Source organism: Pocillopora verrucosa, chromosome 5 (genome assembly GCF_036669915.1).
Source record: "Pocillopora verrucosa isolate sample1 chromosome 5, ASM3666991v2, whole genome shotgun sequence".
NCBI classification, from domain to species: Eukaryota; Metazoa; Cnidaria; class Anthozoa; order Scleractinia; family Pocilloporidae; genus Pocillopora; species Pocillopora verrucosa.
The window spans coordinates 6,409,980-6,431,716 of record NC_089316.1 but is presented as its reverse complement, the minus strand read 5'-3'; the positions used below and the strand labels follow the sequence as shown (position 1 = coordinate 6,431,716).

Here is a 21,737-nt window from a genome sequence, read left to right as displayed (position 1 = left end):
AGATATATATAGTTATATAGCTCTTTGGCATACAAAGCTTTGCTTTCATGTCCAAATTGAGCACTCTACTAGGATGAGTCATTGCTGCTAGCATTATGCATGCTCACTAGTTTTTCTAGTTTGAGCACTCTGGCATGGCTTAGATGATCCCACATATGTGAGATCACTTGGGGTGGCTATATGGTCTTACCCCCATCCTGGCATCAGCACTGCACTGATGAGGCCCAGAAGGCCGAAACAGTACTGTCTGCAGTTATATAGATATATATATATATAAACCTATAAACCATTTCCGAAAACATTTTATTTCAAGAAGTTGAACATTCGAGAAAAAAAATATATATACCGGTATATATATATACGACGGTCTAAACCCAGCTCCCACTCCCTATTGGTGGGTGAACAATCCATCACTTGGCGAAATCTGCCTCGCAATGATAGGAAGAGCCGACATCGAAGGATCTAAACGCAATGTCGCTATGAACGCTTGGCTGCCACAAGCCAGTTATCCCAGTGGTAACTTTTCTGACACCCCCAACTTAAAACTCCTAAAGACTAAAGGATCGATAGGTCACTCTTTCGCGGTTTGTATTCCTACTGAAAATCAAAATCAAGCGAGCTTTCACCCTTTTGTTCTACGCGAGATTTCTGTTCTCGCTGAGCTCGCCTTAGGACACCTGTGTTATCATTTGACAGATGTGCCGCCCCAGCCGAACTCCCAACCTTACTCTGTCTCGGACGCAGATCGGCTCCGACGCGAGGTTTCAGGGTGAAAGTCTGTTAAAAAGAAAAGAGAACTCTTTCCGGGGCCCCCACCGGCGTCTCCGGGTTCGGTTGCGTTGCCGCGCCTACCAACGAGTGGCAATAACCGCGTTTCGGTTCAGGAATGTTAAACCCGATTCCCTTTCGATAGGCGGCCCGAGCATCGGGCGCTTTGACACGGAATTACCCTATCTCTTAGGATCGACTAACCCATGTCCACTGCTGTTCATATAGAATCTTTCTCCACTTCGGTCTTCAAAGTTCTCATTTGAATATTTTGCTAGCTATTACCACCAAGATCTGCACCGGGGGCCGTTTCACCCGGCTCGCGCCAGAACCATGGGAGAGGAGTGGTTGGAGAGGACAAAGGATAAGAGAAGTCACAGATATTGAAGCCCGGTAAAAATCAAGAGATTCTGTCCCCCACCCACCCACCCACCCCCGTCTCTTTCCCAATTGAGGTAAAGCTGTGTCTCCAGAACCGGTATGTTTACATAATAAGCTGAATTACTGCAGCATTTATTTTGATTGGCTCATTCTTATAATCTTTTAGAGGACAGACATAGATGATGTGACCATTAGCAATTTTTTGCTTTTTCATTATATATAGCAAATACGGGTAGACAGATGACGTCACAATGTGGCTGTGCCTCGTTTGCCACTTTTTGGATCTTACTACATTATGACATCATCTATTATCTCTTACTAAACAGAGATATGGCAGCATGAAATCTCTTTGTTAATTCGTAAGGTATATTTTAGCTTTGATGTTCGTTAAGATATAGGAAGCAATAATGTGCCGGATTTGCCTTGCTTTTTATCAGGAAATGATGATATAGATGTGATACTGTGTTGTTTAAATTGTTTAAAGTGCTGAAAGGAACATTTAATCCTTAATGGCACCCTGTGTTTTACTATTTTAACTACAATAGTAGTACTTATAATAAGCTTAAGTTGTAACTTGAATGATTATTCATTTGTTTAGTTTTGAGGGGGAGGCCCCACATCAATAACGTTGTCACCTTAACATGAAGGCGTGAAATCATATTATAATAAAATGTGTCAAAAAGGCTATTTTTCACGTATATGGGTGCGTAATTTTGTTTTGTATATTCTACTTTCAACAACTACGAAACCTGACGAAGTCAATCTGTAAAATCTTGCTTTTATTAATTGCTGTCGTTCTTTGGTTACTGAATCCTTCGTCAGTAACAATGTTTGACAGGAATACTATGCAAAAATAGAACCAAATTATATTTTAAGCATTTTATTTTTCAAGATGAAAAATAATCTGCACGTTTACGATACACCACAAACAAACCCAACAGAACGATGTAACATTACCCAAGGATTGAAACTGACCAATCACAACAAAATTACACCAACTGAGCCATTACCATCACGGCTGAACTAACCAGTAGTTCACATGAACTGAACTTATTACACTGACAACAACTATTCAGTTGTTCCTGATGATGACTTCTACTCAGGTTGTTGAAATATCAGTCACTATTACCGACAGCAGTCTTTCTCAAGACAATTTTGGTATTATCAACTGAGTTGACAACGTACATTGGCCACCGTAGAGAGTTTTAAAGCTGACGTTTCGAGCGTTAACCCTTCGTCGGAGCGAATTCGCGAATTATCCTGTTATACTCTCCCACCGATGCAGCTCAACAGGTTCTTTATAAACTTACCCCCTTCTCAGGAGTACCCTCACCCCGACGATTGGACGACACGATCAAACCTACAGCTTCAAATGCCTTTTAAAAGTGAAGTACGCGAACGATTTTGTTAGGGGTTACTTTTCCAGATTGTTATTGACTTCGAGGAAGAGAATCTCAAGACTCCTAAAAAACAAATCGGGCTCCCGCTATTTGGTCGACTGATGTTGTTAATCACTCAACGTATGATTACAGACCGAATTAAGCACGCCAAAATGACACGTTCAAGTTGATCTATATCGTAATTAAAATATTATTATAGTTTAGATTTGTTGTTTTGCATTAGTGGCCGCAGGTATTTGTAGTAGCCTGGTTGCACCTGAAATGAAAACAAAGTCCTTCAATAAACAAAAACATCATAAAACAGGTTTAGTTGGCACGGTAACGAATGGTTTTATGACCCACAGGCAACCCTATAGTGGTGTTCATAGGATTTGGAAAACCCAAGCCCAGATACAATACAAAAACCTTGGTAACTCTTGCTTTGAGCCGGTTTTGTCGTAATGCCTTAAATTTTTTATACCTCTTACCGATATTTCCGCATGATAGAGCCCTCTATGAATGAATGTTTAAAAAAAAAACCAAAGTGATCACGATAACCAATCAGAGGATAAGAAAATTTCACAATTAACCAAAAAGAAAGCAAATTTATTAGTTTTTTTTAAGGCAAATTTATTGAAGCGCGGGAAAACACGAGTGAGCAGGACGCGGTTGCATTTAGTGTTGAATCTGATTGGCTGAGAGGATTACCCGAGTTTTCGGCACCACTCACAAAGCAAAGTAAAGCAAATGCATAGCGATCCCAGATTAGTATCGAAACTCGATTGCACATTTCTTTATCCATCAAAAATTAATAAACTGTACCTGTTCATCATTTAACTCCGATCTTTGCGCCCATCTGAAAAGGTCCTCATATACGTTGCCATCGAAACGTCCCAATGGAGAGTTAAGTACGTAATCTGAATGATCAAAGGCGTCAACCAGAGCCACTGCTTCAGGTCTTTACGATGGGAAATACAGAAACAAGAAAATCGGGTTAACTCAAGCAAGTTGCTGTTTTTCAAACCAGTTCACGATATCATAAAATAACAGCGCTTATGTTCTTGGGGATAAAGATGTTTTGACCCCAACTCACAGTCATTTTAGCCATTTTAACCCCGCTAGGAGGGGGTTGAACTGACTCTTAGAACAGCCCAAACCATAATTATGCCTATGAACAAAACTTATATTACCATTATTACTTTGGGGGGCATTAAAAAAAAACCTGAAACCGAAAACAAAAAGACAAAACAGTCTGAACAACCAAGCAAGCGGGCGCGCGGGCTAAAATAGATTTGGATTCGGTTTCACAACGATGACTGAGATAATTATCAAGGCCTTAGTTCTCCTAGGACCATTCCGTCCTGACCTCGGCCTTGTGTACTCGACCCAATTTTCTTAACTCGCGTTCAAAAATGTCGAATATAAGGCCCAGGCCCTACTCTCGAAAATGTGGGGCTTAAGCCATATCTAAACTTCTAAATTTCACCAATAGAACTGCTAAAGGACAAGTGTATTATATTCCGTTTCCTTAAGATTCTAGTATTCGAATTTCATTACTATCAAAACTCGATCTTGACAGCAAACACTTCACAAAGTTGAAAAAAATAAAAAAAACCCAGCTTTCCAGAACTGCTAAATATCAGAACCTTGAATATCAGAACTTTCGAGCCCTTCGTCAGAGCGAAAGACGAAAGGGCTAACGCTCGTAACGTCAGCTTTCAAACTCTTTACGGTGGCCAATTTACGTTATCAACTCCGCAGTTGTTAACTCTAAATTACCCTTTTAAGAATTAGGGATTTTTATTCTTAGTCAACTCACCTGAGCTTGTCCATCAAATCATAAACTTGTTGTCGTATAGTTTGAGTTTGAGCGCAGTTAAGAACTCCAGCCTAACAGGAAATGGCGAAAAAAAAGAAGGCAACGGATACTTCATACAACTGATATTAAAAATGGCTTCCAATCTTTCATTTTCATTTTTCATGCAGGTTTCTCTTTTACACTACTTAAAGCTGGATACATCATAACTTTTGTTATTCGCTTGTTTGTTCTTGTTTGTTTATCACTCGGCATGAAGGTCGAGGTAGTTAGGCGTTTCATCTGAGCTAAAATCATTTCTATTACCAGCTTCAGAACATTATCGCTCTTACTTATGAAGTTTTTAATCTTAAAAATCGTTTGGTACCTCCAGAAAACTTCCTGAGTCTTCAGCGATACCCCAAAGAACAAACAAATCTGCCACACATTTCAGCACCCTGCGTAAACTTGAACTAACATCAGACAGGTTCTCCATCGATTCCAATAAATACGAAACCATAACACAATGACTATAACCCTGAAACAAAGAGAAAAAATAAACTAATAATTTATATCTAAGTGAGATATCTTTATTGGAGGCACATATTACTTGCAGACGTCCACGCAAATCAAAGGCTGCACACACTCCATTAAAAGGCTGAAGCAAAAGATCGCGTAATCTTTACTGCAAATCCGAAGAAAGAAAATATTGAGGAGAGGCAATGAGAGCTCAAAGTGTTGACACGGGAGCGGGTATATGCGCGGGAAAACGCAAAGCCCAACCCAACAACAAAGATGACAACGTAATCAATCGCAACAGCCAATCAAAAAGGGAATAATACTAAGAAGAGCCAGTGAGAAAAAGAAAAACGCGGGTGCGCGAGGCAAGTTTGCGCTCAGTTTCCTACTTATTAGTTGGGTTGCTGGTAAGCAGTTAGCCTGCATAGCAGGCGTAATTTTGGCCAACGAATGCGCAGTATTTTCTTAATGAAAATTAAGGTCGCCATATTTGATCTTAATGGCAGCGGAAGACTGGGGGGAGATAGAAATTTGTACCAAGCGGGTGAGCGACGTAACTCCAAATCAGACATGGCCGGTTGAATGAACAATCGCGAGCTTCTTCACGTTAACTCGCCCTAAGAAGACTCCTGCACTGGAGGCTAGCGCGCAGTTTTAAGAGTAAGATTAGTTAAATTACAGATTAATTTTGAAAATCAATCAACTGAACATTTCTCTGCAACACAACTTGTGTTATGGTCACCTCGCTCTCTGGCTCACCTTAGCACAGCGTAGTAAGTCTACAGACAGCTCGTTCCAAGCATCAGAGGAGTCCGTTCCGGAGGAAATTTTACTTTGAAGCTTTTCTGCAACAGCCCCCACCTCGCTAAATGAACGCAAGGGAACGTTAAATTAATTAGTGACAGCCTATTTCTTTTTCTACATGGATATGCTTACAACTGATGCAAGCTACAAGGCCACTGAACGGACGGACACCTGACACCGCCTCAAGCTTGAAAAAGCGAGACGCTTGACGTATCTAGCGGGATCGCCACATAACGGCACGCAAGAGTAGGTTAGCCTACTTACGGGCTTCCCTAATCATTTTTTTGGGGTGGCGGTGGGAACGGTTAAATTCTCTCACCTGCCAGTCCTGTCCTGGTAAATTGTTCTTTGTACACCTGGCTCCAAAAATCCTTCTCCATTGATTACCGGACACTGTTCATTTCTTCGTGACAAATACCTCAGTGAAACAGGAAGAGCTTTTCCCTCTTGAGCTTGAGAGGCGATTTTTACCAGAAACCTGTAACATAACATAATCTCTGCAAATGTAATCAATTGTGCAGCGCGAGAAGAATTTCAACTGATGCCAGAAGCTGAATACACGAATGATCAGGGAGAACACGACCCCAAGCGCAGAAATGAACGTGAAATTACATGAATTTTTCTTTTCAAAAAAAAAATAAAAAGCCAAAAGTCAAAGTAAGAAGTGACTTCACAAACCCATCACCACTGGGCGAGGGATGTTTCTACCAGGTCACTAGGCGGTCGAAACATTGCGATCGTTTTTGATAGTAGGGCCGTCTAACTTAAAAGCTTTTTAACCTTTTACAAAAGTACATCTAAAACCTCAATTACATTTAGGTTAAAAGTCGGGGGCGACGCAGCTTTAAGTTGGGGGTGACGCACAAAAACTTCAGGGCGACGCAACCATAGTTCGGGGCGACGGAACTTCACTTGGGGAATCCGTGCAGGTGGGGCCATGTCACCTACACCATTTAGGCAGTACAATAATGTATACAAGCTTACCTTGCTACTTGCAGGAAAAGAACATCATTATCTCCTTCGTAAGTACAGGCAGCATTCAACAATGTATACAATTCAGGAAGACCGCTGTACAGTAAGTAGCCATGTCCACCACACGCCAGTCGGCACGTCTCTGCATGATGCATGGCCGTTGAAGTCGAAAACGCCTTGAGACCACTGGTGATAGCATGGCTCTACAAATAAGAAATAGAAAAAAAGAATAAACTTGAGGAAATCTCTGGCAAAGTTTGTTGTAAAAAAAATATATAAAAAGAATAATCTACGTGCCGATAATATCTCTCACTTAGGATAAAATTCATATTACAATGGCTGCCACACGACATCCTCTATTTAAAAGGGCTGGCTATAGTATATTACATTGAATTTTGACTGGTTAACAACCCATAGTATCTCAACTCATATACCATAGACCATTTTCACGGCATAAACATCGCACTTTTCTTCGAAATCATTCAGATGTCGCATATTTTAAGGTAATTATTTGAGTGATTTTTAGTACAGCGACTATAATTCCATCTGCACTTGTCGTAAGACAGTTCTAACCAACTTTAGATCTACGCCTCTCATCGCCTTTTTACGATCTCATTTTCAACGAACGCAAATGGAATAATCGTTGAGGACTGTGTGAGCGGCGGATACAAATGACAAAGGTACGAAATGCCATCCACGAGATAAATAGAGACTGTTCCATGAAATGTGCGCACGAACGATTTTTATTCACGAGTGGCGATGCATCAAAAAAAAAGAACGAGCGAATGCAGCGACAAGGGAGCTTTTTGATGCATTATAACAAGTGAATAAAAATCGTTCGTGCGCACTTTCCATGGTGATGTTTTTATTTCACACATTCTAAGATTTATACTGAGCAGTACGAAGCGAACGACTGTGAAAAAACATCGTTCGTCCACTCAAACACGAAGGATAGCACTTCACAGTGTAAATCTCAGTATGTACGAAATAAACTATTTTGGCCAATGTTCCCAGACTGGGAACACGAAAAGGTTTTACTTTACCTCTGGTAATATGGACAAGTCACCAGCTGCAATTTTCTTTTGACGTTCCTGAAACGATCTCCACACATGATCAAACGCAAACTTTGAGGCATAGGCCATGGCCAGCCCGGGTAACAGTTTGTACTGTTGTGTCTTGTAATCGATAATCTGGGTCTCGGGTTCCCTGTTGTAAGATCAAAGACAACTTGTGGGTAAATCACTAAATATACGTTTCCGAGTGTTTCACCAACGGTTAATTCAACCAAACCTTCTCGTAACGCGTATAATGACAAACGAAAGACAAACAAACAAACGAACAAAAACCTGACGCACACAAACCAACAAACAATTTAAAACATCATGTTAAAACAAATCAAACAAACAAACAAACAAACGAAAAAAAACTGAGTCCTCATTAATGGCCAAGTAAGCGCATCTAAGAGTCAATTTGTCCCCTTTGAGTTAAGGGAATTAAAAAAATTATTCGAAGGAATAAAAGATAAACTAAAAGCGTGCACGAAGCCCGTTACTCGAGGATGCGAATAACGACCATGAAAGGAACGACTCGAGGAACGGTTTGAGTCGATATCGTTTGAATTTACGCGATTTCAAACGCTCGAGGCTTTCTTTCTACTAAAAATCAAGTTTTTTCCAAGTGTTACCTTAAAAACACTTGCTTCCTGCTGCAGCAAATGTACCGTGAACTGATGACATGACGCGCGTGAATAGTGCCAATACAGACATAAATGGGGTGAGTCTACTCCATTATATCTCCTAAACAAGCACAGTGACCTATCCTTTTTATTATATTTTTCGAAACAGACATTGGTAGGGTATATTTAAGGAAAGTTAAAAAAAATTGTTCGATAACTTTTTTTTCTGAGGAGTCACCTCAACGTTTAATTCAGGGGTAGTAATGAAACGAGAAAATATCATGCTAGTCACTCTTGGGTGTCGACAGGTTGATGACAGGAATGCATATGGTTTCTAAAACCAATAAACTTGTCCCATACCCTTGTTTCAGCTGACCCTGGCGACGCACAGCACTGTAACGAATGGCGATAGTGATCGCTTTTGATAACTGCCAGAAGGAGTCGCCAACAATGCCTGCCCGCGTCAAACTCATGGTACCGTACAACAGTTTGGAGTTGGCTGGTTTTGTGAAGGTTCCGTTAGGGGACAACTGTTGGTTATTGATAGTAAAATCAATATATTTACTGTGAAGCCTATAAAAATCAAATCTAAATAGGTGTAGGGGGAAAGACACAATAACTGAAAAAAAAGAAAAGTGCCAGGCTGGGCGATTGATAGAAAGTTATGTACGCTTTTCTCGGAGTGAAGACAGAATGTTATCAGAGCAAGGAATTTCAGGTCGCGTTTTATTGCGATAAACCATTTAAGGATTTTGAGTTTTTCCGTCATTAATTCATATGGTTTATTTCGGTTTTCGATTGGTATCAGACCAGTTTGGGAAGGTTGACAACGCACGAGTAGCGACTCGCGATACTTGTTATGTTATTCCACCGTTAAGCACGAGTAAAAAATACGTTAAACTGTGATGAGAGAAAGTGTGATTTTGAGCATTCTGAACATTACCTGTCTTTAATTAGAAAAACTTATCCAACCACAATGAGGTTTCCACCCCTTTCAGTGTCTAACCACTTATCATTGTACCATAAGAGCCAGCACTAACGCCAAGTCATATATACGAGCACAACAACCCATTTCATACTACCTTTGAAAGACCCATTAGCATCTGGTCTAGTGGAATACGGACATGGTCAAACATTAGATATCCATTGTCACTCCCGTTGTACATCATAGAAAACTTGGCTCCAATGTCTCCTATCGTGATACCTGGATATTTTTGGAGAATAAAAGGCTGTTACCTAATGAATCACGTTGCGCCAAACAGATTGTAGTGGTTGTTGAAAGTGGGTAAGTTTCTAAAGAAACAGTAGTGCTGCCTCGGGGAGGGGGAAGGAATAGGCTTTATCAACTGAGGTGATTAAGTGAATTGACCATGGTAAACAGTTTCTAAAGCTGACGTTCCGAGCATTAGCCCTTCGTCTGAGCGAATAGATAAAATTGTGAAGTGTGGGTGTTTTATCCGTATAAAAATGGAGCTACGCTGTTGGTTGGAACATGGTAACATTACGAAGCAAATACAGCTCAAATGCAAACGCAACTTGAGGGAAATACACGTATTTGCTGCGCGGAGGTACACACAAACGCAGGCACAGTCGTGTAAGCAAGAAATGAAAAAAGAACTATACCAATTCTCGTCTTCTTGCGTTTGCGCTTGCGTTTACATCTCATACGTGTATCTCTATGCTACAACACTATTGAAAAGGAAAAGTCCTCTTCAGGTTCGTTGCATCATGAATTTGGGGGGCCTGTGGAGTGGATGTGAGTGTCTGCATTTTCCTTTTTTTTCTTTTGCTCTCTCTCTTGCAGAGATCCCTTACCTGGCAAAGGTTGATGAGTCTCTAGATCTCGTAACTGAACTAGAAACATCTGAATTCCATGATCAGTTCCATCAACAATCAGCCTTGCGGGCACAGTCGCAAAATTAGAAGTTTTTCCCACTAGAAAACATTTAAATTAACATTTCAAAATGGAAGCACTGTAGCATAACATTAAGAAAGGACAGAGTTTAGGCGATAAATTTATTCGCACTCATAAATCTGCAAAAGTAAATTACTCTGCTTTTTTCACGCGGGTTATTCAACCATGAGGAAAAAAAAAGCAAACAAAAAAACTGACATTTAAATCAATACTTCAGAATGGAAGTAGTATAGCGTTAGGTACAGATTACTAAAGAGTTCAAGCAATAAATTTAACCACAATGATGAATCTACAGGGGAAAATTCCCTTTTTTTTTTTATTATTTTTTTTTTTTACATAAGGTCATTCAAGATCTGGCGATTGAACGAAAACAGCCGTCTAGGTAGAGAAACACCCTCTCTTGTCCCAATCCCTTCTCGCCCACAACTCCTCCTCATTACCTGGTACTTAAGTATCTTTTCTAACCAAATCTTTAAAATGCATCCATATATGACATAATTTCGAACATACGATTTCCAGGCCACCATTTACACGCTGAATGAGTCGGCGAGTGAATAATAAACTCCTGTGTGATCTTATCATATGTTGCTGTTGTCTCCAGGCCACGCACAAAAGTTCCTGAAAATATAATTTATAAACAAGATAATTCATCAAATTACTAAATGTCAAATACCTAACCTTTTCCACCCTAACATCAGTATGCATATTCTCCATACTGTTCCCTATACATTTCATAAGACGCTGACAAGGAGAATTTGTTCATAGACCTTCATACTCACCATGGCCAATTTCAGTCTGGGCATATGTTCCTATTATCTGAAAGGACTCTGCAAGAGGCAGCCATTTTGCTTTTTGTTCTTCACTTCCTTGTCCCTTAATTGACAGAAGAAAGAAACTACATTAACATAAAAGCCTTCTTTGCAGTAATGAACACTGGTTAAGTAGAAGTGGAAATAATGCCTGAAAAAATTCAGGCCTGTATAGGATTTGAACCCACATGACCTATGTGATACCAGTGTAGTGCTCTTCCAACTGAGGTACCAACATAACAAGCCAGCTGGGAGCTGGTCATTTTTTTGCTTCGTAATAAACCTGTGAAGTGATCAATAATGTTCAAATCCCATACAGGACTGAATTTTTTCAGGCCTTATTTTCATTTTTTGCTTAAGTAGCATTCATTACTGCAAAGATTGCTTCCATATTCATTTCTTGCATTTCACATTGATAGTGATTTTCATATATTCACAGTAGAGAATGTACATGTAATCAGCTTGTTTTTAACAGTAATTTTCAGCAATTAACCAAAGAAGCTTGATGCAGGTTACACAGAGAATAAGGAAAAGCAGCCCCAGCCCCCTAGCTTTCAGTCTCTAGTTTACTCTCCTATACCTGTTATTACAGGTGTGGTCTACAAAAACATTTGAGATAAAATGTAAAGTCTATTAGAAAGAAGGTTGCATCATTCTGTTGCAACATAATAAAACATTTGCATTTAATAGTTGTCAGCCTTTTTCATTACCATCTACTTCTGATTAAATTTCTGAAATTGAGACGTTTAGGAGTGTTACAAAATTTTCTGTTTGGAGTAAGTTTGTGCTTTTTCAACAAATATGAACAATTTGAGGTACCTTTATAGTAGGAATGAACATCACTTTATGCAAGGCGTATGGCAGCTGGGTTTGTGTGCTCCTAGGGAAAGAGTTGATAGCCTGTAATTTTGTATACATCTCATCATGATTTATCAGATTTTAATTTTGCATTACAGTTGCACACTTTTTCAGCTCGTGGAATTCATATCTAACTAGAAACAAAGTACTTCTTCAAGATTCCTTTTAAACAGTCATGTCAGAAAGTTTTGAAATTGCTGACTACCCTATCAATAAGGAGTAGCTGAATTTTATCCCATCTGTTACTGAAGCATTGACTCGGCTTAAAACAAGTAGGTTGTAATTATAGTCAGCTGAGAGTTCTTTAATCTTAGCTTGCCCAAAAGATACTAACAGTTTCTGTTTACCCCTGCAATCATGCTCATTAAGTCTGCTGCTGACTGAGAAGTACCCCACACTTAGGCATAAACAATGACTGTGATTGTGGCCTACAGTATTTATCAGTAACGTTCATGCCTTTTATTAACCAGTAACGATCATGTCAGACTTTCACCTTTGTTTAAAATGCGCTATCTATACCTTCCTAAAATTCTTTGATCATTAGGATCATTTATCCGATTTTTTTTCACTAGCTCGGTGATTCTTAATCCTTTCTGTAAACCTCTCTCATAAGCACGTCTGCGGTCAAGGATGTAATAATCTTCTTTGCTAAGCACAGGATCCTTCTCTACCAATGACTCTTCAATTGAATAAAAAGAAAAATAAATTATATTTGATGACAAAAACCTTTAATTACAAGCTAAAACAGGTTTTATCATAAATACTGAACATGAAGGGTGGACAATTGGTTAGGGGGGGTCACAATGTGTCAAAATGGTATTTCTGACGAATAAGTCTGCGAATAAGGCAGAAATAGATATTTTGTCAGCACGAGATACGACAAGGCCTGGGCCTTAGGCCCGAGCATCATGGGTAATGATGCAGTGGTATATAAGGGAAAGTATAGCACGTGATGTCCATCTAGGCCTCAGAACCAACCATTCACCTCTGGCTGATGACAAATTTATTTTAGTTTGAAAACATATTTTCTTTAGCTGTGAAGCCTCGTAGGATGGCCTGCCAACTGCTCTGAGTTTGGGCCATGGTTCCTACCCAGATTTCCTGTCATGTTTTTCCCCAAAGGGGTTTTTTCTGGCAGGTTTTTTCTGGCCTCTGTATAACCGTAGTTATGTCCTTGTAAGCGGTTGCCCATCTCTGTTAATCCAGACTTGGTGAAGTTTGCATGTTAGTAATGTATACCTTTTTTCTTTTTTAATGTGTAAGGAATTGACTGTATATCAGGATTGTATATGGTATATCAGTTGCGAATATATGTATGTATGCATTCCCCGGGCTATATATGCCTCGGGTTGGTTCTCGGCAGGCTTCCCTAAATAAACTTATTTGGTGTACACTACTGTGTTATTTATTGTGTAGTGGAGACAAAATCAGAGGGTTTTCATCAATTTTTGTCACCTGAATACTGAATATTGTGTGAGTTGTTTGCTTACAAAATTGGGGGGGGGGGGGGGGGTCCACAGGCACCCCAGGACTCCACCCCAACATGGGATCATGGGTTGCACCCTTATGTTGATGTCTTCTTGTATCAGGGTTCAAACATCCCAGAATCACCAGACAGGGGAGGAAAGTCCCTCTGGCAGTTCCTATTACCATTTTAGTGCGACAAGTTCATTATAAGTATTAAATGCTTCCATAAAAAAGTACATTCAACTGAAAACACATATATCAACAATACAATAAAACCATGAGCCTTAGGGATAATTATACTAAAACAATACGTCTATTCGCTCTAAATTCCTACGAGTGATGGTCACCTTGAGCTTCACCCTCATCACAGTTGTAAAGCGATAGAAATCTCGAGCTCATAGTCTAAACGTCACATAGACAGTAGGTTATGTGTCACTCAAGTGTGTCAGGTTTAAGGTCCACTTTGCAAGGGTCTCGGTTCGCGTAACATTTCTGGAGTTAGAATGTCGATTTCCATACGAACACTCCATTTCGCATCTGATCACGCTCGATGCAGATGCGTTTGCCACGTTCTCCCCAATTACCTGATTGAAGCAATTATCAGAAATTATTTATCCAAATGCCATCTAACACTAATGCTAATCTCATAGCTATAACCACCATTCGATATTCTCACCTAAGAATTTCTTACGCTCTGTTCTCTCTCGGCCTCCATAAAGCAAGTAAGTTAGTTCCCTTGTGTCAAAGGATGCTGTTACTGCCGTTATGCGTGATGTCACGCACTCATTAGCTAGATCCCGAGAGGCGCTGCGAGTTAAAAAATACATGTGCTCGATCGAAGTGGAGAATCGTTTCAACGCCCGTTTAACGTCATCGTTTATATTATAAGGACACAAACGTAAGTTTTTTTTTGGTTTCGTTTCTTGTTTGTCTAGCCTTTTTCCGTATTTATAGTTGTAAATTTCCTTTGTTTCCTTTTAGTTTTCGAAACCGTACAACGTTCGTTCAAGATTGTAAAGTCCATTTCATAATTACAAGTACGCGTGTTCAAGTTTGTGTTGTCGTACCGTTTTATGCGTGCACATTTCGTTTCGAAAAGTTTAACCCTCATCGCATACTGGTTTATTGGAACTTATCCTACGTTTATTTGCAATGTTGGGCGAACTGTTCGCCACTCATCGCTAATTTGAAGCGACTACCGAAGGATTAATTAGTGCCTAGTCCACCATGAACGATGAACCTGTCGCTGAGGGCGCTGGGCCTGGGTTTCCTCCGAACGAAAGCTGTCCCGATACTCGTGTAAGGAAATTAACTGAAAAGGGTCAAGAAGAGAAATTAAGGCGACTGAAAAACGATCAAACTGCCAAAACGACTGCTGTGACAAAGCAAAGGAATGCTCTCACAAACTTAATGGAAGATGAGAACAATCTTCATTTAGTGAAATCAGAGGTTATTGTATTGAACACATTATTCAAGGAGTATCAAGAAGCACGTGACCTTTATTATTGCCAGTTGACCTCCGAACAGGATCAAGACAGGGAACTTGATCGCTATGAAAGTAAGGAGAAGTCATTTTGGAATTTAGGAAACAGGTTATGGAATGGATGAATGTAGCAGAACGTCGCTTAACAGAAGAACTTGATCTGCTCTCAGAAGTAAAATCGGCTTCATCCAAATCGTCCCGTGTTAGCACCCGTTCGAAGAAGTCTTCAGCCAGCTCAACGCCATCTGCACGAGCAAAGGAGAAACTTAAGCTAGCGGAATTACAAGCTGAAAAACAAATGCTAGAACGCAAACAAGCTCTACGAGCAGCAGATGAAGCCTTGAAACTGGAAACTGAAATAGCGAAAGCCCAGGCCAGAGAAAGGGTTTATGCCGATTTGGAAAATGATGGTAACCTAGAAAATAAGGATGGTATTGTTCCCTGTCTCCAGCAAAGTGAACCTAAATTCATGGCTTCAACACCTGCCGCTCATCTCAACCCTGCTGCCCCAGAGTTTCACTCAAACAGTCTAGCCGGCGAGATATCGCCTCCGGCTAACAACGGGACCACTGATGTACCACAAGGAATTATCGCTGCAGCTGATGATCCCTATCGATTGGAACCCCATGAAAGGTCTTTCAAAGAAGTGATGGCCATGCAGCGACAGCAAAATGAGCAAATGATTGCAACCCATCGGCAACTGGCTGCAGCAATGACTCTGCCTCAACCTGAAGTGCACAAGTTTAAAGGAGACCCCATCGAATATGGAACCTTTATCATGGCATTCAAGGCAAGGATAGAGTCCAGAACATTCAGGGCGGCAGATTGCTTATACTACCTGGAACAACATCTTGAAAGGGAACCACGAGAACTTATTGGAGGCTGTCTGCATATGGACCCTTCTGAAGGATATAAGGAGGCGAGGAGGTTACTGGAGAAGGAATATGGGGATCCCTTTAAAGTTTCAATGGCCTATGTGAACAAAGCTCTCGGATGGTCCCCAGTTCGGCCAGATGACGCATCAGGACTAAAGCGTTTATCGCTTTTCTTGATTAAGTGTAAAAATGCTATGATGAGCGTGTCTCATATGAATGAGTTAAATCATCCTACGAACCTGCAGACCATTGCAAAAAAGCTTCCCTCGCATCTCCAGTCAAGATGGCGTGATCGTGCTGCGAAATTGAAAGAGAACGGAAGGATAGCGAGCTTTAAGGATCTCGCTGATTTTGTGGTGTCAGCAGCCGAATCAGCGAACGACCCTGTATTTGGCGTGCAGGCTTTAAGTAGTACCCAGGAAAGGCGCAGAGATAACAGTGGGAGAGATGGCAAGAAGAAGCCCTCGTCAGCAACTAAAACAAGCAACAGTTTTGCCACTGGTATCACCATTCCCGGCATAGAGGCTGTAAACCATGCGAACCGAAACAATGCTGGTGGCAAGGAAAAGTTGTGCCCCTTCTGCAGCAAGAACCATGACCTGGATGATTGTGCGGAATTCCTCAAAAGGACCATGGATGAAAGGAAGACATTTCTTTACGAAAGAAAATTATGCTTTGCCTGTTACGAATCTGATCATGTATCCAAAGGTTGTGTAAAGAGACGCACCTGCAAGAAGTGCAAGAAACGGCACCCAACAGCATTGCACATTGATGGTTTCACAATGAATAGAGAGAGCGTCAGTAACAAACCCCAAGCGACGGAAGTTCAATCTATAGCGGTTAGCAATAGGCGCATTGATGTCTCTAAACCTGTACAGGACGCACCAAGTTGCAAGGAGTCCGTAGTGCTACATGCCATACTCCCAGTTAAAGTTAAACAGAAGGGCTGTAACAATTCAGTTGTCACGTACGCGTTTTACGATAATGGTAGTGGCGGCTGTTTTGCAACCGAAAATATCAGGAGACAGTTAGGAATAGACGGTGTCAAGGTTATGCTACAACTCACCACCATGCATGGACAGAGTCAAGTGGAAAGCATCATTCTGGACGATCTTATCGTTACGAGCCTAGATGATGAGAATCCCATTGAGTTGCCTCGCTCATACACAAGAGATGAAATCCCAGCAGAACATCACCAAATTCCCACGCCCAGTCTCATAAATCAGTGGTCACACCTTTCCGAGGTTGCGAAGAAAATCCCTGAGCTTGAGCCTCGCCTGGAGATTGGACTACTCATTGGCAGCAATTGCCCGCCTGCCTTAGAACCATTAGAAGTTGTACCTTGTCGAAGCGATGGCCCATTTGCCCTCCGTCTCCGCCATGGTTGGACAGTCTGTGGACCTCTCCATATCCGAACTGATCATGACAAGGACAAAATAATCGCGAACCGAATTACAGTGAGAGAAGTGGAAACGCCGAAGGAAATCATTGCTCCAACGTCATTGCTCAGAATGTTGCAGATGGACTTCAACGATCACACCGTAAGCAAAGCACCGGACGAGCGTGGGCCTTCTCAAGAAGACAGAAAGTTTTTAACTATGGTTGAAAGGGAGACGAAAGTTGTCGACGGCCACTACCAAGTTCCTCTTCCATTGCGACATAGCGATATTATCATGCCCAACAATAAGGAGCAAGCAATCAAAAGAGCAAACTGGCAGAAGAAAAAGATGTTGAGAGATTCTAAATACCGCTCTGATTACGTTTCCTTCGTAAACGATGTCATCGCCAAAGGGTATGCACAAAGAGTTCCAAATGAGTTGCTGATACCGAACCCAGGCAAGGTGTGGTATCTACCCCATCATGGGGTGTATCACCCGAAAAAACCAGAAAAAATACGCGTCGTATTTGACTGTAGTTCAAAGTTTCAGGGCGTGTCGCTCAATGACTGTCTGATGCAAGGTCCAGATATGACAAACTCCCTAGTAGGCGTGCTAACCAGATTTCGTGAAGACCCCGTAGCCTTCATGGGAGATGTGGAATCCATGTTCCACCAGGTTACAGTTCCTCCTGAACAGTATGATTACCTCCGTTTCTTATGGTGGCCAGATGGCAATCTAGAAGCCGAGCTACAAGAGTATCGGATGGTTGTACATTTATTTGGAGCGGCCTCGTCGCCAAGTGTCGCTAACTTTGCCCTTAAGCGAACCGCAAGGGATAACGAAGATAAGTACGGTACCTTGGTTGCTGACACGCTGCGAAATAACTTTTATGTGGACGATTGTCTACGTTCCGTAAGCTCGGAAGGTAAAGCAGTCGAGCTGATTGAAGGTCTTCGGCAATCCTGTAAGAAAGGTGGATTCCGCCTCACCAAATTCACTTCCAATAGTCGTGCAGTTTTAGAGTCTATACCAGAGGATGAGCGATCGAAAGAAGTCAGATCAATAACTCTTGACTGTGACAACCTCCCTATCGAGCGTGCCTTAGGGATACAGTGGTGCGTACAATCAGATTGTTTTGGATTTCGAATCGTCATTAACAGCAAACCGTTTACAAGACGAGGAGTCATGTCCACCATCTCATCAATCTTTGATCCCCTGGGCTTCATCGCTCCTTTCACACTTCTAGCGAAGAAGCTGTTACAGGATCTCTGCCGCAATGAAGATCTCGACTGGGATGACGACATTCCGGAAGACTGCCGCAGTAAATGGCTAAGATGGTGTGGAGAGCTTCCGTTACTAGAGCAATTTCACATTGATCGGTGTCACAAACCGCCGGGTTTTGGCCCAGTTGTCTCCAGACAGCTCCATCTGTTCTCCGATGCAAGCCAGGTGGGGTATGGATGCGTTGCCTACCTACGTCTAATGGATAACATGGGTCGCATACATTGTTCCTTTTTAATGGGGAAGGCTCGTCTTGCACCTATTAAGGCCGTAACAGTCCCACGCTTAGAATTAACTGCAGCAACCGTATCTGTTCGCGTGGGACAAATGCTGTATGAAGAGCTTGAAGTTAAGCCTGAGTCTATCATCTATCACACCGACTCGACGACGGTTCTCCGCTACATAAGAAACGAGCGGAGGAGGTTTCAGATATTCGTGGCAAATCGTGTGCAATTGATCAGGGACTTCACTAGTCCTATGCAGTGGAAATACGTGGACACCAGTAGCAATCCGGCAGATGATGCCTCAAGAGGACTTTCCGCCGCTGGACTTCTGCAGCAGCAACGCTGGTCAAATGGTCCACACTTCCTAGGGAAATCAGAAAAGGACTGGCCGCAGCAGCCCTTTCCAGTCGGTGAGGTCCCAGATGACGACCCTGAGGTCAGAAAAGTTGCTTCCGCCGGTACCATGGTAATGGAAGCCACGGCTACGTCAGTTAACAAACTAATAGAATACCACTCGAGTTGGTATCGCCTGAGATTGTCGGTGGCCGCATTCCTTAGAATCAAGGCTGTATTGCGAAAACGGAAGGAGATTAGAGGCCAGGGTTCTCTCGAGATAGATTCGGACCATGGTCAGGCAAGGTCGGGCGTGAAGTCACTACAAGCTGAAACGAAGGTAGTGGGTGACTGCTGCGCACCGCTCTCAGTTCAAGAGTTTGAAGAGGCCGAGATGGCCATCCTTCGCTTCGTACAGTTGCAGTCCTTCAGTAGAGAGTTTGACGCTCTCAGACAAGTCAGTGACAAAGGCGGTGGAGACGAACGGGGTCGGGCAAAGCAAAAGAAAATGGTGCTGAAGAAAGCAAGTTCCCTAACTCGGCTGGATCCCTACATTCATGAAGGCCTCCTTCGTGTTGGTGGCCGCCTTAGCCGCGCTGACGATCTTCCAGAAGAAACGAAACACCCCATCATCTTACCTCGCAAGAGTCACGTTACGAACTTGATTATCAAACGCCTACACGAACGCCTAGCACACGCAGGCCGCGGTCACACACTTGCTAAATTGAGGGAGAAGTACTGGGTCACCGGTGCCAATGCTGCTGTTCGTCACCTAATCGCAAATTGTGTTACTTGTCGCCGTAATCGTGCCCCTGTCGCTGAACAGAAAATGGCTGACTTGCCTAAAGACCGAGTGACTCCAGCCCCGCCATTTACGTATACTGGCGTGGATTACTTCGGTCCGTACATGATCAAAGAAGGTCGAAAGGGACTCAAACGGTACGGATGCCTTTTCACATGTTTAGCAAGTAGAGCAGTGCATATTGAGACCGCCAATTCTCTCGAAACAGATTCATTTATCCAGGCTCTGAGGCGATTTATTGCTCGTCGTGGGCCTATCCGAGAGATCCGGAGCGACAACGGAACAAATTTGTAGGCGCCAAGACAGAGTTACAGCAAGCAGTTTACGAAATGAACAACGAGCAAATCAGAAGCAGGCTGCATCTAGAGGGTACAGATTGGATTTTCAACCCACCGAGTGCCAGCCACATGGGCGGCATTTGGGAGCGGCAGATTCGCACTACCCGCAAAGTACTCACTGTTCTACTCCATGAGCATGGCTCCCGTCTGGATGACGAATCCTTTAGAACTCTACTATGTGAAGTTGAAGCTATCATTAACTCGAGACCGCTAACATTCGCTTCGAGTGATCCCGATGACCTCAACCCACTAAGTCCCAGCAATCTCCTGACGATGAAAACCAGCGTTGTACTTCCCCCAGCAGGAGTTTTTCAACGCGCAGATGTCTATATGAGGCGGCGCTGGCGGAGAGTGCAGTACTTGGCAAACTTATTTTGGACGCGTTGGAAGAGAGAATATCTCCCAACTCTCCAACCTCGTTCGAAGTGGAACAGTCCCAAACGGAATCTAGCTGTCGGAGACGTTGTCCTGTTGAAAGACGACAACTGCCCGAGGAGTGTTTGGCCGATGGGACGAGTCATAAGCGCGGAATCAGACAAGAAGGGGTTGGTACGCACGGTTCATTTGAAGACCCAAACCTCCCAACTACGCAGACCAGTTGACAAGGTTGTCCTCTTGCTAGCTAAGGAAGAACAATCGTGCCTCGATAATGAACAATGAAACAGGAAGCTCGTAAGGGCTGAACCTTCATGGAATATTCATAGTCCCTATTTCTTTAAGCGGATTGTGTGACGGACTAGACTCGTTAGCTTTAGCAAAGGACATGACAAGTTATTTTTCATAATTACTACTTTATTTTGTAGCTAAGAACTTTCCATGTTAAGCATCGCTTAAGGGGTCGGGAATGTTACTGCCGTTATGCGTGATGTCACGCACTCATTAGCTAGATCCCGAGAGGCGCTGCGAGTTAAAAAATACATGTGCTCGATCGAAGTGGAGAATCGTTTCAACGCCCGTTTAACGTCATCGTTTATATTATAAGGACACAAACGTAAGTTTTTTTTTGGTTTCGTTTCTTGTTTGTCTAGCCTTTTTCCGTATTTATAGTTGTAAATTTCCTTTGTTTCCTTTTAGTTTTCGAAACCGTACAACGTTCGTTCAAGATTGTAAAGTCCATTTCATAATTACAAGTACGCGTGTTCAAGTTTGTGTTGTCGTACCGTTTTATGCGTGCACAGATGCCTTTCCTCGTTCACGGGCTAAATCGGGATTTATTTTACCAGACGATGGCTTCATTTTGATACAGACCAAATAGATTCCACCAGAGATCAGAGATCAATGAGGTAAACATTACACAACTCGCACTAGGGTAACGTGACTTCGCTGCTAAGTAGCTGACCATAATTTCTCGGTCTAGTCTCCCTCGGTCATCCCTAAAATGTGCAGGTTGTTGCTTAACATTTTACTTCAAGAAGTTGAACATTCGAAAAAAAAAATTATATATATATTTATATGTATATATATATTTCATCGTGTTTTCCTTGCCCATTTCCAAAAAAGGCCCCTTTTATTTAAGAAAAGGAATATATACTAGCCATCCCATTTTATAATTATTATAAAAAAAAAGTTTCTTATTTTCTTATTTTCCATTCTTCTTTTTCTGTTAATTAAACAAAATTATTATCATGTCAATTGTCTTTTGTGAATGGCTTAGTGGCTAATGAAAGATCACTGAGAGCG

General features: G+C 41.9%; 1 protein-coding gene and 1 long non-coding RNA gene across 2 annotated transcripts; one reads left to right on the top strand and one right to left on the bottom strand.

Moving 5' to 3' along the window:
• Window positions 1-1,358: 1,358 nt before the first annotated feature.
• On the bottom strand, window positions 1,359-21,378 carry LOC131777851 (peroxisomal acyl-coenzyme A oxidase 1-like). The gene is made up of 17 exons (XM_066166674.1): window positions 21,241-21,378; window positions 14,019-14,095; window positions 12,395-12,554; window positions 11,837-11,897; window positions 10,988-11,081; window positions 10,719-10,826; window positions 10,109-10,228; window positions 9,376-9,497; window positions 8,654-8,823; window positions 7,662-7,824; window positions 6,631-6,821; window positions 5,966-6,124; window positions 5,602-5,707; window positions 4,712-4,861; window positions 4,348-4,418; window positions 3,351-3,486; window positions 1,359-2,805 (listed from the first exon to the last, which is right to left on the bottom strand). Exons 1-17 carry the CDS (start codon window positions 21,291-21,293, stop codon window positions 2,743-2,745), a joined length of 2,004 nt encoding a protein of 667 aa, XP_066022771.1. The 5' UTR covers window positions 21,294-21,378; the 3' UTR covers window positions 1,359-2,742.
• LOC136280894 (uncharacterized) lies at window positions 20,023-21,237 on the top strand. The gene is made up of 2 exons (XR_010717463.1): window positions 20,023-21,048; window positions 21,132-21,237. It is a non-coding gene; the product is annotated as an uncharacterized lncRNA (long non-coding RNA).
• Window positions 21,379-21,737: the final 359 nt, after the last annotated feature.

What these genes read in the sequence shown, in the direction of transcription:
- LOC131777851 (XM_066166674.1), bottom strand. Translation starts at nt 21,293, where the DNA reads ATGAAGCCATCGTCTGGTAAAATAAATCCCGATTTAGCCCGTGAACGA. An exon ending in ACTTACTACGCTGTGCTAAG is followed by an intron (nt 4,862 to 5,601) that starts GTGAGCCAGAGA and finishes TCTTTGTTTCAG; the next exon opens with GGTTATAGTCATTGTGTTAT. An exon ending in GATTTGATGGACAAGCTCAG is followed by an intron (nt 3,487 to 4,347) that starts GTGAGTTGACTA and finishes CCCATCGTAAAG; the next exon opens with ACCTGAAGCAGTGGCTCTGG.